Source organism: Morone saxatilis, unplaced genomic scaffold, assembly GCF_004916995.1.
Source record: "Morone saxatilis isolate NCDOM2014 unplaced genomic scaffold, NCSU_SB_2.0 Contig4, whole genome shotgun sequence".
NCBI classification, from domain to species: Eukaryota; Metazoa; Chordata; class Actinopteri; family Moronidae; genus Morone; species Morone saxatilis.
The window spans coordinates 3,854,961-3,872,012 of record NW_023339984.1 but is presented as its reverse complement, the minus strand read 5'-3'; the positions used below and the strand labels follow the sequence as shown (position 1 = coordinate 3,872,012).

At 39.8% G+C, this 17,052-nt stretch overlaps 2 protein-coding genes across 2 annotated transcripts in view; both read left to right on the top strand.

The window, feature by feature from the left end:
- Nucleotides 1-9,354, top strand: part of nectin4a (nectin cell adhesion molecule 4a) — a 16,206-nt gene extending 6,852 nt beyond the window's left edge. The window contains exons 5-11 of the mRNA XM_035675401.1: nucleotides 172-289; nucleotides 3,941-4,095; nucleotides 4,206-4,365; nucleotides 4,775-4,850; nucleotides 5,246-5,308; nucleotides 6,725-6,916; nucleotides 7,074-9,354. Of these exons, the coding sequence (XP_035531294.1) occupies nucleotides 172-289; nucleotides 3,941-4,095; nucleotides 4,206-4,365; nucleotides 4,775-4,850; nucleotides 5,246-5,308; nucleotides 6,725-6,916; nucleotides 7,074-7,472 (1,163 nt within the window). The 3' untranslated portion in view covers nucleotides 7,473-9,354. The remainder of the gene's footprint in view (nucleotides 1-171; nucleotides 290-3,940; nucleotides 4,096-4,205; nucleotides 4,366-4,774; nucleotides 4,851-5,245; nucleotides 5,309-6,724; nucleotides 6,917-7,073) is intronic.
- A 403-nt stretch (nucleotides 9,355-9,757) lies between these two features.
- On the top strand, nucleotides 9,758-15,750 carry otub1b (OTU deubiquitinase, ubiquitin aldehyde binding 1b). Its single transcript, XM_035675402.1, has 7 exons — nucleotides 9,758-9,843; nucleotides 11,220-11,281; nucleotides 12,509-12,607; nucleotides 12,783-12,901; nucleotides 13,119-13,203; nucleotides 13,651-13,845; nucleotides 15,168-15,750. The coding sequence occupies exons 1-7, from the start codon at nucleotides 9,837-9,839 to the stop codon at nucleotides 15,363-15,365; spliced, it is 765 nt and encodes a 254-aa protein (XP_035531295.1). The 5' UTR covers nucleotides 9,758-9,836; the 3' UTR covers nucleotides 15,366-15,750.
- The last annotated feature ends 1,302 nt before the right edge of the window (nucleotides 15,751-17,052 follow it).

Here is a 17,052-nt window from a genome sequence, read left to right as displayed (position 1 = left end):
CAAAGCCTGCCTCTCACATACACACACACATAGCTAGCTACACAGAGGTATTAATATGCTAGCGTGCTAGAGAGTATGACGTTATTAATATACGGGCCAGAGTCAGGCACACTCAAAATTTCTTTAGGAATTTTCTAGTTATGGAAGTGATCCTGGTTTTCCCCCTCACAGATCCTCCAGATGCAGAGATATCTGGCTACAATAGAGACTGGTACGTGGGTTTGAATAATGCTGCCCTGAGGTGCGTGAGTGGAGGAAACCCCAAACCACAGAATTTCACCTGGATCAGGTACAGTAGGACCCGCCTCCCTCTCTCGCTGTCTGGTACTCGTGTGAGTAACTGTCTGATGTGTCTGGTCACTATTACTTTTCTCAGAACTTAAAGGGAGTAATTATACTAATTATTTTGCTATGGTTTCACCAGTCAAGTGTGCAAATGGGATGTTCAGTGAGGTGGCGCTCAGGTCATCCTCAGGGGCCAAAGTAACAATTTACAGTTACTCATGCAGTTATGCTAGCTTCACTGTCACAGGTCGGATTTAAATGATGCTGACCATGATGGAGACTATCATGCACATTTGAGCAGTAACTGCTTAAATATTGTATATTTGAGCATCTGTGTTACTCTGTGGAATTTCTTTGCCCTAGTAGAGCACAGTTTTTATGAGAGGTTCTCTATTTTGTTACATTACATTTGAATTGAATTGAATTTACAGTATTCCAATGGTTGGCACTTAATGCGCAAAAAACGTAGCAATGTGCCCAGAAACAGCAGTGAAGACGACTGCTGGCAAAGAAACGTGGATGTAAACAATTCACAATGTGGAATGCTCAAAAAATCGGCTATGCAAATCTTTGATTAGGAAGAAAATGCACTCATAATGTTTGATAGACCCCATGGATACACACAATGCAATTTCAGTGACAAAGTCTGAAAGTAAACTTTTACCTTTTGTTCGTTTACAAGAAAACTGCAAAGGGCACCTTTAATATCTGAGGTTTATCAAAATGATTGTCTAGTTATCAAGTTATGTTGAGTTAGTCGTACTATAATCGAGTCTTTGAACAAATGTAGTAAGGCTGGCTGGTCGCTTATATACTCAGCTGAAATAACTTTTCATAGCGTGGGGGGATGGATCTCCACCCTTTCCACATGGCTTAACTAAACAAGCCCTGGCATTGTCACCTCTTGATTCTGCTGCCTGAATGGAAACAGATTCAAATGTTGCGTGTGTCATTTAAAATGCAGCTGTAATCCCAGATGAGGGTTTGACTCAAATGCCTGACTTCTTCTGCTTCGGTCACCGGGTGTCATCTTCAAGCCATTTACTTTGGCACATAAAGATATTCTCAGGGTGTGGTATAGAGTTTGGCTGGAATAAAAATGAAAAAGTAGGCCACAAAAAGTGACTGGAAGAGGAATGGCTCCCATTGCATTATAAGAAGTGACAGTTAGGCCCCAAGGGTGAAATTCTTTAGGCACAGATGGAGCGTAGGTACTTAAATGTAAAAAAATGTAAGTAAAATGTTTGGTGAGGTTTCTTTCGATCTGAGTTGTTTTTCCAGATGATGATGTACATTACTTGCTGTTAGTCACAGGAACACACCTTTGGAAATTAGTTTTTGAGTAAGGCTTACCAGACACACGCCATACCAGCATACACACTCATTAACACACACACAGAACCAAGTCAGCACTCACAATCTCCAGTTACAATCAACCTCTCCTTACCTTACTCATATACGCATTTCACATGAACACACACACACACACACACACACACACACACAAATGTGCAGTGGCTGCAGTAGCGGGCAAACCTGTTGGCTCTGTCAATAAAAGGCGGCAGGTGAAGTAATAGCTGGTGTCACAGTGTCGTGTTGCGGCTTGTGCAGAGAGCAGACAGATGAGACAGTTTCACACGAAGGAGGGAGGAAGAGGGGGATGAAAAGAAAAAGGGAAAGGGATGAGCAGTCCTGATAAGGAGAGAGGTGAAATATAGTGGGGGCAGGTAGGCAGACGGGTTGGGGTGAGCCAAGGGGCGGCGAAAAGAGGAAGAGGAAGCAGAATGTGTGGATTTGTATGAGATGTTATCATGAAGGTGTCTACAGCAAACACAAAACTGACAGTTCCTTTTTCCTGCTTTAACTGTGCACTGTGCAGTATATGGAGGTTAGTGTAGCCCCTGTGAATAAAAACGCAGGTTTGTCTGCATATGTTATTATAATATTAAATGCACCCAGTATTTCCGGGGCAATGTGGGTTGATAATGTTCACAGCAATAGGCAGACAGTAAGGTCAAGTCTGTTCAAACGGATTAAATCAAATGCACTCAAAACAACAGTGAGGCAACACCCTGGACAGTGTTGCTCATCGAAAACAACTTCCCTGAGTCACACTGCCAGGAACTACATGGTGGTTCCAAACAACTGAGGGACAGTATTTAAATACTGTAAAACAGAATGTAAAAAAGAGACAACCTTCTAAAAGTTAAGGGAATATTCCATATATATTCCTGTTAGTTTCAAATAGAAAGATGAAATGTATGAACAAAGAAAACTGCACCACTTACAGAAACTTTGACACTGTGCTCAAACGAGAGGAGACAAGGGTTTTCTATATTTCTTAGGAGAGTGGATTAAGGGTGTTTTTAGATTGAATGTTATCTCTTCAGAGAGCACGTCATTTGTCACTGTCAACTTCACTGTATTCTGCACCTCAGCAGGAAGTACAACTACATTGCAGTACAATGTGTGAAAACATGTAAATGTGTCATATGAAAGCTCAAAAATAAAGACTGGCTAGAACATTTTGTAAACATGATAGATTATAGATATATATATATTTATATATATATATTATTTGTTTCCACACAAACAAATGTACATTTATGCACAACATAAATGCTTTTATTTATTTACAGAAAACATAGTGTGCTATGGAATTTAGCATAGCTAAAGAGGCGACAAAACCTCTGCTAAAACATGCCCTTTTCCATCTGAGTGTCTTGTATCTGTGACTGAGTGGGTGTAGAGTGAAAAGTAGGTTGAGGGGGTATCCAGGGTCATGTGCTAAAGTGAGTGGCATGGGAATGATGGTTCTGTTATTGAGATCAGGGAGGTTTGGGGTTGGGAGACTAGTGATTTTGGAAGCAGCGTGTGTCATAGGGGACAACTTGTTCTTGTTAGAGACAGCCTGGTGAGAAAACAGGGGGAAGTATCACGGACTGAGTTATTCTTTTGTAAAGCAGCAGGTGTGGGGCAACCAAGATAATCATGTTTTCCACAATTGCTAATTTCACCTCCATTGTGTGATCGGGTGACGTGATTGCAGCCCATTTATTAAACAGAATCATCTAGGAAGTTATCGTTGGAAACAGCTTGGAAAAGTGGCAGCACTTTCAAAAAACACTTGGCAGGTCATTGGATGAACCATCTGTGTATCACTGTCTATTATGGGCAAAGTCCAACCAATAAGATCAATGAACCATGTGACGTAGTCAAAGTCTTACCAAAGCTGGAAGCAGCATCCACGCTAACTTTTTTAGCAGCTGCCACTGTTGTTTTCAGTCACTTCTCACACACCCGACATTACACCCCACTCCTAGCTCATGCCACAGCTGCCAGTAGTTCCTCATTCCCTGATTGGTTTGAACCACTGTGTTCGGATACAAGCGCGTAGCTTGAAGTTTGGAAAGATGGATTCTTGCGTGATATATCTGTGAAGCCACAGCTTCTTTGTGAAAATGATTATTCCATTATGGTTTCAATTCTGACAACAGTTTAAGATACTCTTTAAAATATAGTGCAGAAACTCAATTTCTGAAGATGTTGCCAACATTTATAAAAAAATTAGGAACTCTTAACCCAGATTACACATCCAGGTACATGAGTTAATCTAAATGCACTGTGATGTAACTTTGGTTCGGTCTGTTTGCAGAGTGAATGGAGAGTTGCCGAAAGGTGTGATCCCCCACCCCAATGGAACACTAGCTTTTGCAAGACCCCTAAATGCGACAGACAGAGGCACCTACCAGTGTGTGGCGACGAATGAAGTGGGAGTAAGCAAGGTGGAGGTGGAAGTTAGTGTGGCAGGTATATGACAGCAGTGTCAGCATCACGTACTAAAGACTTGTCATAATACTGTGAAAAGATGTGTGTACATCCATCTAATCCTGCTTCCCTACTGACTCTCCTCTTTACAGAATCCCCCGAGGAGCACAAATATATTGAGAACATGCTGATGATCACCGTGGGGGCCGCGGCTAGCGGGGTACTGATCTTGATGCTCATCGTCATCATCACCATCACTTGCCACCACAAACGCAAGAACAAGAAACTGGAGAAGGAGCTGACTGAGAAGAAGTATGCTGAGATAACGTGATGTTTAATTAAGATGAGATAAGATGGGATAATGTAATGATCTCCGCGGGGGGAAGACTGAGCCAATAAGAATAACTGCGAACGGAACAAATCAGGGCTCTTAAGCATATTATAACTGACAGTTACAACAGTGGAGCGTGTTAAGTAGAATTAGAGAAGTGGAAAGTGTAAAATTCAGTTAATAGATGAGTGTGTGTGCGGGATGTGCAAAATAAGACAAGGAAGGACAATGAAAAGAAAATATGCATGAAAACTAAATAAGAAATTACAAATATGAAGTATGAACTATATTAAAACTTAAAATGCTCAAAAGATACACAAAATTCACAGTGGGAGTCATTTTCTTCAATAATTTAGATAGATTTCTCTTTGTTTCTCTTTTGTTTCTCAGGGAGGAAATAAGCACTCTCTCCAGGCAGGCTTCTTTCAGGAGGATGAATTCTATCAGCACAGATGCCAGAGGAGCGGTACTATTACTGAATTATTCTTTTCACATTGAACATACTGTCCTACTGCAGCACCTTCTTCTTTCCTCTTCTCTGTTTTCTCCTCTGTCTGCACGACCTGATTCAGACTGCGAGACTCTGACACCATTGATCAATCAGACTGCTGGTCCCATATGTTTCACACAATCATTTATTCAAGGATTAGTACTTAGAAATTTGACTGTGATTAATACCTAATACTGTGCTCTATGACCACGTGTGTCAGTTAGTTGTGGATTTGTTTGACCTACTTTGTTTGTCTTTCCAAGGAAACAAGTGACTGGGTTATGACATTTTGAAAGGGCACAGTGTTTTTTTAGGGTTTAGGATGATTGAGTTGGTCCACATTTAATCAAGCCTGTTTCTTTTTGTTGCAGACAGAAGAAAACATCCCTCTGAGGGTGGAGGGAACCATAAGGACCAGCATGTCGTCGCTCGGGGTCAGTCTACGTATCTATCTAACTCTGCATGCAAGGCAGGGGACTGAGGCTTTACTGTCCAGATGCCAGGAGGCTAAGTTCTGAGCTTCAACATTTCAATTCTGAATGTATAGCATCTCAGATATTGATAATAATGATATTAATATTATTAATAATAATAATAATAATAATAATAATAATAACACCTTATATTGGTGAAGACCTTTGAGCTTCTTTTTTGCTCCTTTTTCTTGGGGCCTTTTGTTTCTACAGTATGGCTTTTTTCAATTTCTTAAAACCCATTCCTTTCTATGGTTCCTAAAGGGTGCTTCGAGGAATAGTTGATATTTTGGGAGAAACACTTGCCTACTTACCCGTCTGTTAAATGAAGCTAGAGCCAGCAGCCAGTTAGTTTAGCTAAGTATATAGACTGGATACAGGGGGAAACAGCTAGCCTGGTTCTGTCCCAAGGTAACACAATCCGCCAGACTGCCTCCATCTCTAAAACTCACTAATAAACAAGTTATATCTTGTTTATTTATTCAAATAACTTGTAAGTTAAAAGCTACAAGTTGGGGTTTTACAGTTTAGTTAATTACATATATATATTATACATTATACATATATTATATTTTCCAAGATTATGTTTGGGTAGAAGGGTATGCAACAAAGGTCAATGGCTGGAATCAAACAGGTGACAGTTACAACCATGGGACCTTGCTGCATGCGCTGTAACCATTTGGCTACCAAGGTGATTCAAGGGCCCCCATGTTTTTATAAGGGCCCCTAGAGTTGTCACTACCATTCAGCTTGCCAACAACAGCAGAAAATACTGCATTTTAAAATGGTGTATTTCTTAAAATAACTAAATAAATCTGCCAATGGGGTGACAGAATTTTCATTTAACAGGGTGATTTCACCATAAAGTCAATGTCAATCATCAACTTATTATTCTGCTAAGATGCAATACTGATACCAGGAAGTCACTGCACTCAGCTAAGAAATAGTCTTTCTCTAGAACTGCAACATGTCGTTTTTACTCTTCTGTTTTTTTACGGATTAACCAAACCAGATTCAACTGATATAACTGCTCGTAGGTGGATTTTGTTACCTATGGACAGAGCCAGGCTAGCCGTTTCCCCCCATTTCCAGTCTTTATTTTAAGCTAAGTGAACCCATGCTGGCTGTAGCTTTATGTTTGGCACACAGGTTCAAGAGTGGTATCAATCTAACTCTCTGTGAGAAAGCAAATAAGATACCTCCCAAAATGTGAACTTTTACTTTAATTCCTTAATTAGAAGTAAATTACGTTATCTCAGCATGATTTGGCAATACTGTTCAATTCTCTTCTGTTTAATTTAAGGGTTCAAAAGACATGAAAAAGTACAAATCTGTATATGTGTGAATACTGAACAGTATCTTTTCCTGCACTGACAGGATCAGGCTCACTGCCGTGACAGCCGATCTACTATCTCAGGTGGGAGGGGAGGAGGAGTGGGAGCGTATGATTACCTGGGCAGACCAGTCCTGCACAACAACTCGCGGAGGGGGAGAGAGAGACTATTGGACAGAGACGAAGAGAACCGACTCAGAGTGGAGTCATATGTGAGAAACAGCAGTATGTCGTTGGTAAGTGTAAGTGTCTTTGAGTGTGTGTATTTTTGGGCAAGTCAAAGCCTGATTTAATCAAATAGCGGAATGCATCTCACCCAGCTTATTCACCTTTGCATACTTACCTGATGATGATGATGCAATTAAGACATGTGTCTGCTTTGTGTCTTTGCAGCAGGAAACTCGCTTCCACCCTCCTCTCACGCCATCAGCCTTCCCGATGGTACAGTCCACTGAAATTGTCAGAAGACAGCTAAACGGCAGCGCCATCATCCCAACAGATGGGGGTTCACGGCCAGGAAGTGTCACCAAGAATCACCAGCACCCCCCAATGAGCTGCAACTACCCACCAGTGACAGATGATGAGGATGAAGTGGATGAAGGTCTGGGGGGTCCTGCCAGTCAGGAGCATCCGGATGACCAAGACAGCGAGACCAACAGCTCCCAAGTGTCCGAGGCTCACAGTACACTACGCTATCAGCAGACTAACGGCACTCTCAGACCCAAACCCCGACCAAGTCCCACTGTGGTTAGTCCCCATGCCTCCCTCATCCACAAGGCCCAGATAGTTTAGCAGGCAGCTAACATGTTAAACAACAAGACTGACAAGCTCTGGTTCTTGGAGGTGCTTCAAATGTGGATGCACTGGCAAGGTTCAATCTACACCTTGACTACAATGCTGTATCTTCTTTATTGTGCGGGAACATGGTGCAATAGAAGTCTCTAAAGAAAAAAAATCTACTCCAAAGCATCTACTAGACACTTCCGGATCTCTGCGTGATGCGTTGTGTATATCCCCTGGATTACTGACACAAGCAAAGACAATGTCACAATATTTCCAGTGCAGCTACTACAGCGTTTAATCGCAGATGATATTCCTTGTTTATATTTTGCAATACAGTATCTGTTGCTCTGTATATCATATTGACCTACCTTTTGTGGGGGATGTTGAAAGCACGTGCAGTAGGAAATCAGGAAATGCAGGAGAAGAAGACGAAGCTGAGGGAATGTTGGTACATCAGAAAAGTAGATTGCAACACCCCTGTACCGAGGGTGTATTTTTGCTTTAGTGGTGTGCAGTATTAAGTTCTCTTACACAACATGTTTTGGGATCTGATCCAAACCATGGGCTTGTTCCTCTCTTGCCACACCTGCAACATGCATACCTCCATTTTGTCTTCCTGTCATTGTGCCTTTCCCTTAAGCACTGAGACAGTTTGGATCAGATAATGACTTCATACTGCCAAAACATAGTGTCTTTACATGTTGTGATTCGAAGATCTGTAAATTTGTACAAATATGGAAATTATTTCCTTTAACAAAAAATATATTTTCTGATGTATTTTTATAACACTTCACTCCAGGTCAATTATCATACCAACAAATGAATCTTCTAGTTCCCATAATGCTCCCATAAAATCAATATACATTGCTCCTGTGTTGCGAGGATTGCATATGTTGGGTTCCTTCCGGTATTCACATGCATACACAGCAGATGAAAGCTGGAAAAGCTGCCAGATGTTTGTAAAATGCTTTTTAATTTCACATTGTATTACATGTTATTATATCGCTTGATGGCTACTTCTGTGAATCCATCTGAACTCTTACACTAGAGACCGAGATGGAAAGTCAGTAAGCTGCCACAACTGTGGACTTTTTCAACATCCGAGACAGGAAGATGCCTTTCCAAGAGGAATTTGACATGAATTGTTACAGACTTTTAATAATGTGTCAAAACCATGCATGCATTTGTATCTGTGATCATTGGTTTTATATCTTTGTTTATATGTGTTCTGAGTGTTGTTGGGTTGTGTTACACCCCTGATAGGGGAAGCAATGTGCCAAAGGGAAAATATAAAAAAAAATCACTTTTGCTTTTGCAAATATGAAGTATTATTATTGTTCTTTGTTTGATGTTACCTTCTGTATATACTATATATAGATACTACTTTTTCCAACACAAATGCAAAAGATATCAAAATGTTACAAATGTTGTTTAAAAGTATGTTGGGAGAGTTAGTGGCAAAGGCAACGTTCCATATGTTATTTGCCGGCATCGACAGGTAAGAGTAGCAGTTGAATGGTATTATGTTTGAGTGTACGTGAGTTGTATTTGTTGCAGACATTGCCCCCTGATGTGTACTGCTGGAAAGTGCAGGGGCCTTAATGATCTTACAAACTGCAGTACTATGTAGACTCTGCATTCAACTGTGATTTTGGAAAATGATCTTCCTGGCCATGTGCCTGGAATCTCATTTATTTTGAGGGCTATGTCTGGGTGTCAGCTTGTATTGATGGGTTGAAATAAATGTGCATGTTTTTTCTAAATGTACAGCATTTGGGTAAAAAACTATTGTCTGGATCGTCTGGATTTACACTGGTACTTATTTTGGTCTGCTAGGAAATTGTCTGTTGAGATTCCTCTGGAGGGTTTTGCAGGGGTATCTCAGATTAAACTGCTGAGGGCAAAAATGAGCTGTGGGCCCCATTAATCCACCTGTTGCTCCTTCTCTGGGTGCACAGTCTCTGTATCTGGTTGTGTTATCAGGTAAACTGGGCTGAATATTTCTAGCAAAAACCTATCAGGGTTATTTCATGGACCAGTGTGGACCTGCTTTAGCTGCAACCAATTTAACTCAATGGGAGAATGTAGTCTACAGTATATCCAAAGCAAGACACCCCCCATCTTGTTTGTAGTCCTTGACATGAAAAGTTCTAACAGTGTTCTTTTTAAAAAGCCAAATTTATATATATCTATTTTTTTTAATTAACTATATTATTAATTAATTAATTAATTAATTTACATAAAACGTTACATAGATACACACACATATTTGAACTCCGCCCGGAAGTGTTAACGAATGACGTCACGCAGAGAGGAGGAAACAGACTCGACAGCTAAGATGGCGGAGAGCAGCAGGAATCATCACAAGGAGAGATGGAGGGTGAGAGAAACAGTCGCAACCAAAATGCTCTACAAAACAGCCGTCCTTCCCCTCGCAAGTGACGCCCGCGTCCATGCGAGTGTCCGCTGGCCGTCCCCGCCGCTGCCCTCTCTGTGGGACAGGCGGCCGACGAGCAGCGATGAGGAGGAGACAGAGGCCAGAGCTGGTCGGCTAACGTTAGCTAGCGACCATTGCTACACAAAGAAAAAACGCTTGTTTAGTTCCAGACAGGGCAACAGTAAAGTGACAGTTGCAGAGTTTTTGACTTGAGGAAATGTTTAAAGTATAGGCTTAGTTGTAAAGACGGGGCACTGTATTTTCGGTTGCTAAAACGACGTTATTCGGCGTGACTGCAATTTGTTTTTGTTTTCGCACAGGTCGAGCTAGCCAAGTGTAGCTGACTGACGTTAGCTGGTGTTGTGGATTAACTTGTTTTTTTTATGTTACCTGCTGAAAACCGGCTGAATGCGTCTGTGGTTGCTTGTAGTGTTGGAAAGAGAAAATGTAGAGTCGTGAATTTGTTAATCTTGTTTTAATTTACTTACGTTTTTAATGCACGCCGCTTTGATTCCTCTTTTATTTACGTGAGTGTAATGTTTCACCACCCAGAGCAACTCGCCTGTCGATTGTGAAGAAGACAAACGAATAAATAAACAGATCGATATACCTGATTCGATACAATTACTTGAATAAAGTGCCATTGAATGTGCCAACCTTCTCTGACACCACGGAGGCATTTATGTGGGAGCTGCATCATTTCTGTGCACGTTGTTCAGCCACCTGGTTTGTATACCCGAAACAGTACAACCACGTTGTGTGCATGCAAAATGCACAGATTTTGTTTGTCTTTGCAAACGAACAACGCAGAATAATTACAGAAAAAAGTGTTATAAAATCAAAAGATTTTTTTAATCTGTGTGACATCGTGTCTTGTTTTTAATGGGGAAAGCTGGTGCATTGTGCGTGGATACTGTCACAAGATAATCCAGCTTGCATAGATGCATGTGACACCTACACACTGTGCAGCGTGTTATCTAATAGTGTACTTTTTTGCTGTTTGCTACTGCATTTGCTGCATTGTAAATATGCAGCACTGACCTTTCAGCATTCTAACAGATCAATAAAAAGCAGCAATAGCAGTGTCTCTGCTCATTCGCTCCTATGTAACAATGTAACAATGTGACTCTCCACTAAGGGATGTCAATTTTAACCTAAACTGTTTAACCTGATTTTTTTTTAGTGAAGATGCCACATATTCCGTTAAAGGAGTCCATCACTGACCAGTGCCGAGCTCTACCATCATTGTGGCCTATCAGTCTCTATTTTGAGTATTTACTCCAGAAGTCTTTAATTAGTCTGTGCTCTTTCTTTTACAGGAGTGAACTGCCTCGCATATGACGAGGCCATAATTGCTCAACAGGACAGAATTCAGCAGGAGGTGAGAAATCCCTTTTTATTGGCAAGGGCAATATTAATTATTTTAGGTAACATAAACAAAGATTACTTTTTTACTTTTTTCCCCCTCAGTGTCCCTCAACTGTCCCAAATTTTACTTCAAACTGTCCAAGATTTAACCACCACTGTCCCAAATTGAAGTTCTTTTCTTTTTTTCATTTCTACATAATAAATATAGTTTAATAACTTTGTTTTTATTAATTCGTATAACTTAATTTACTCACTGTGGTCCTCTATGGTTATTCCCTGCACTCTAATTTAAAAACTCTTAATTTAAAAAATTTAAATCACACACAAGTATTCGGCCATAATCAGTTTTTATTATTCTTTGATTAGTTATTGTTTCTTCAATCAATGCACCTTTGCAAACTGCAGTGCAAATGCAAACCTGTTTCTGACGGTGATGTAAATTTACCTATGCACACTTTGAACATTATTATTATTTAGCCAAATAATCACAAGGTCACTACAGGGACACCATCTCCAAAGGGAAGGAGAAAATCAAACAAACTGTTTAAATATTTACAAGCTCAAACAAATTATTGACATAAGCAATAGGAACACCCTAATCCAGAGATCTGGAGAGAAAGACTGAAAAAAACTCAAATGTTCCCCACACACCACACACAGGGGGGTATGTGCACGGTGCAAGTGGAGAGGTAGAGCCCCCGGCACTGTTGGCAGAGCTGTTGCAACACACATGTTTGCTATTCCCCTGAACAAGTCACTACATATGTCTTTGTGTCCCAGGTGCTAGTTTTATTGTCCCTGGGACAACAGGACATCCTTAATTACAAATGCTGTTGTGGACACCCTTCATATGCACTTGTCTACACCAAATAAGATTCCTCAATGAATCACCTTTATTCAATTAACAATTGTTTTTCTCTTGACCTACTGATCTTTATTTCTGCAAAATAGAAAATTTAAGTAAAGCTTCCCAGTAATCAGTAGCATTGACTGTGACCTGTTAAGATAACTATGACTCCACAGCCATCACCTAATAATGAAATAAGACATATCAAACATCAGCAACATCCTATCAAAATTGCAGTGGAAGTTGTGTATAATGAAATGGTAAATAGCTCATTGTGTCAGTGAAAATCATAACCCATGTCAAGACTATTCATGGAAAGCACACCCCACAGCTGGTCAGGAGAGTCACCCATAAGTTGCACTAATTGTAATTTCTTTGTGTGTGGCTGTCTAGATAGCCAACAGTAACCCTTTAGTGTCGGACAGACAGGACCTGTCAGTGCTGCAGAGGGAGTACGCTGACGATGACACAGTTTATCAGCTCAAGATCAAGGTCAGTCAAGCCACACCACCAGCTCTCGGTTTACAGCACCCGCATCAGGGTACATTTTGTCCACAGTCCAGGGTATCCTTATTTCCAGAACCACAAAACTGTCTGTTGTTTGCATATTCAAATACACTCTTTGCATTTATTTTTGTATAATAATTCTTTTTTTGTTTTGTTGCAGGACCTATACAAAAAGTACTCGTACATTCGTAAGACGCGACCAGATGGGAACTGTTTCTACAGAGCCTTTGGCTTCGCACATCTCGAGTCCCTGCTAGATGACAGCAAAGAGCTTCAGAAGTGAGTGTCACACTGGCTGTTAGTGGTGTAGTAGCTGTGGCTCTCTAGACTCACGTTAATAAAGTCTGTTTTGGCACAGTTTTGTTGTCTCGTAGCTGTACTGGGGGCTGATTTGATGAATATAGTTTTATAGGTTTACACAAAGTTGTCACTTAAAATGTCAGCTGTAATATTCACAGGGTTGTTGAATATATGTTGTTGTTTTTTGTCTCTTCAGGTTCAAAGCAGTTGCATCTAAAAGTAAACTGGACCTGGTTAACGAGGGCTTCACTGAATTTACTATTGAAGACTTCCATAATACTGTGAGTTTACACAAAAATACATAAACTGTTTATTGCTAACTGATGAATGGAAATGAGGACATTACGGAAGTAGGAAATATTTTTTTTTGTCTGTTTAACTGAACAGTGTATATGATAGGGTTTTTTGACATTGCTTCTATAAAGTAGCTTTCATTGATAGCTTACTCTGATTAATAAACGCTGTAGATGCTTCAGTCTCACAGTGTGCACAGTATATCTTGTATCTTGTTGGATTAAGTGTGTGATGTCTGTTTGAATTATGATACTAGTGTCAACTGTTATTTCCTTGTTGCCTTGCCAACTCTGAGTGGTCATCTGCCAGAGTACATGATGTATTTGGTCAGCTGGAGCAGACAGACCCACTAGATTTGGCCAGTTGAATAGAAAGTTGGCAAGCCTGACACGTACATATCAATCTAATTATGTAAATAATATCTTTCTACCAAGTTCATGGACCTGATTGAACTGTGTGAGAAACAGCCGACACTGCAGGAGGTCCTGGGCTCCTTCAACGACCAGAACGTGTCAGACTATGTGGTCGTCTACCTGCGGCTGCTCACCTCAGGCTACCTGCAGCGAGAGCATTGCTTCTTTCAGCACTTCATAGAGGGAGGACGCTCTGTTAAGGAGTTCTGTCAGCAGGTGGGTTTTTTTTATTTTATAACATTAATTACCTATTTAAAAAGAACTTCTAGTTACCATTTTCTTCTTAAGACAGTCTGTAGTAAAGCATTTTTAATTGAAAAGATGGTCACCACCTTGAAAAGTTCACTAAACTAGAGATGGGTTGCTTTTAAGGGCATATTCGTACATATTGAAATATTAGGTCAGTATTTCTCACAGCCTCTTTCACAGATATTGTCTTTTTCTTATTCTTTGTCAAAACCTGGTGCCTACTAGCCTGGCATCAACAGACTAATACGAGCGATGAAACGTGACCTACACACAATCAGAGCAACGAAACATGATGTAACGCTGGGAGACACATGCAAGTTGAGGCAGTGCTTCAAGCTGGAAAAAATGAACTGGTCACGAACTTTCCCAAATAACAATTAAACAGTACACGAAAATGTTTCTCAAAACAGAAAAAGGCAATGCAGTAACAGAATCATTCATATTTGATCAGCACTGCCTAGTTTGACAATTTGTTCTGAGTTTGGTGAGGATACATGTGACTTCAAATCTGGAACGGTGAATCCAAACCTGACCCATATGAAATAAACGGTTGTAATTAGGCCGACTGGATCCAAAGAAAGGTGGCCAGACAAATGTGGCAGAGCAAATGGCAAATCATGAGCTCGGCAGATTGGTCATCTACACAACTTGACCTGGTGGTCTCCACAACCTGACCGCCAACAACCCGGTCAGAGATTCGGATCTGCTAATGTAGCCTGTTGGCCTCGGTTGGTTACATCACTCTTTGTAATACACAACCTCAAATTATGTTTTTTTTACATTTGCAGACTGATCCTCGACCCTAGCAGTAATCTATCTTATTCCACACAGTATGTAGTAGTACTCCCTAAGAACTGTGAACAGACTCTAATGTGTAAAATCAGCGGAGATCGCTTTAAATGGATGCCCTTAAAATGGTTTTGCGTTTATAGTTTTACTTCTTCTAGTTATAAACTTTATTTTATATTGTTTATTCTGGCACTCATTTCATCCCTGGCCAGTGCTTTGACTGGTAGGGAACGTCTGTAGTGGAAGCTGACGTTAAAATCTCACCAGCTTCGTTCAGTATGCCTTTAAGCAGCTGCTCCATTTAAGTTGATAGCTGTTAAATGCTTTTAGAGTGGCACAGGGCAGCTCTAAAAAAGAGAAAATGCTTGTTTTTGTGTGCATATGAAGCCTTTGTTGCTTAAAAAGAATACACCATCAGCCACAATGTTCAATGTCTAACTATTTAAGTTCTGCTGTGAAAATAAACCCACACTTATTGTGCTTGTTAATTCTCTTTCAAGGAGGTAGAGCCTATGTCTAAAGAAAGTGACCACATTCACATCATCGCCTTAGCCCAGGCCCTAAACGTATCCATCCTGGTGGAGTACATGGATAGAGGCGAGGGAGGAACAGTCAATCACCACGTCTTCCCTGAAGGCGGCGACCCACGCATCTTCCTCCTCTATAGACCTGGCCATTACGACATCTTGTACAAATAACACTCCCGGCCACAGCTCACCTCATCCTCCTCCTGCTGTATGCTACAGCAGTGGGTTCAGAAAAAAAAAATAACTTCAGCAGCCACGTTGATGAAGCATACATCTGTGTATGAGATTACACTTATGTATTTGAAAAAAATAAAAATAAAAGATAAAATCACATTACATGCCTCCTTTACCCCTCTCCCCGAGTTTACCCTCAGTCATCACAAAATGGTTAATTAAAAAAAATCTTTGGAAGCATAGAAGTGACTCCAGGCATTTAGAGTTGTACAGGTTTTTTTTTCTTTTGTGGTTGTAAATGTTATCTACTTGCTCTATGTTGGATTCTTTTCCTTTGTTACACTGCGTTTCATTGAGTTTTATTAAAGGGATTTACATCTTATTTCTCGTCATGTTTTTTTAATTTTTTTAATGTGGTTAAATTTTACATTTACATACACTTCTCTGAGCTCAAGGTGACAGGAGAATTATCACATCTGAGAAAGCTCAGGGCCTATGACTGTTTAGCTTGTCAAATGATTATTGGTTATTGAAATTTTTAACATTCTGCCAATTGATTAATCACTTTGAGAACACTTAGCTGTAAATATATTCATTTACACTGAGGAAGTAAGGGATATCATCCTAAATCATGTAGGTCCTTTACAGTGTATCTGCTGTATATTAAAGCCTTACACAAATTAACAATGGCAGTGTTGCGATGAAATAAATACCAAATATAACTCTGTTTATGGATATATAGTTAGATTTTGCATTGATATCCAGCTAAAACACTTTATTGGTTGCTTGGTAATTGGACTGCGGAGATAATCAATCAAACAAACAATAACAGTCAAAATCAATAAACCTCAAGTCCCAAAAGAAAAGTGCTCATTTTGCAGAATGGCCCATTTCAGAACAATATGTATTATTTTATCGGATAATAAGTATTGATGTATTAATGTGCTCATCACTTTAATGTTGCAGCTGGTAAAGGTGGTTTTTAACTACTTTATATAGTTTATCTGCTGGGTAGCTTGAGAATTTTACAATAGTTATTGATCCCTGGGTAAAATCCCTGACAATATTACCTCATAATTGTTTTTCATTTTTAATTATTAAGATCAAATAAATGTAGTGAAGTAGAGGTATAAAGTAATAGAAATGGAAATGCTAAAGTACAAGTAACTCAAACACTTGTACAGTGGTTGAGTGAATGTACTATTCCACCACTGATCGAGAGTTACAGGAAATTAGGATTTAGATGACCTATATATAATGTATGATACATTTAAAAGGTTTATTTTGCTCCTAGTTTGGTTATGTAAATCACACTTTTTATTAAGTAATTAAGCATTACTTTTGGGTTTGTAAGACAAACAAAAATGATATTTACTCCACACATAAAATAGTCTTGTGAGTATGACGGAGTATTAGGGCCAGAATAAGAGAAAAAAAAAACAATTTTTGGGGGGGAAATTACGAGAATAAAGTCATAATATTAGGTCTACGAGAATAAAGTCATAATATTACGAGAATAAAGTCGTAATATTACGAGTAAAAAGTAGTAATTTTATAAGAACCTGTAACAGCAAAGCTGTTATAAATTATTTAATGACGAAATTATCAATACGTTAGCTTACCTGTTGACTGTACGGTACGACTGAGACAAACAGCGGCTGCTGGGCTCAGGCTGAGGCTGCTG

Coding starts and splice junctions, on each gene's coding strand:
- otub1b (XM_035675402.1), top strand. Junction 11,282..12,508: donor AGGACAGAATTCAGCAGGAG/GTGAGAAATCCC, acceptor GTGGCTGTCTAG/ATAGCCAACAGTAACCCTTT. Junction 12,902..13,118: donor GACAGCAAAGAGCTTCAGAA/GTGAGTGTCACA, acceptor TTGTCTCTTCAG/GTTCAAAGCAGTTGCATCTA.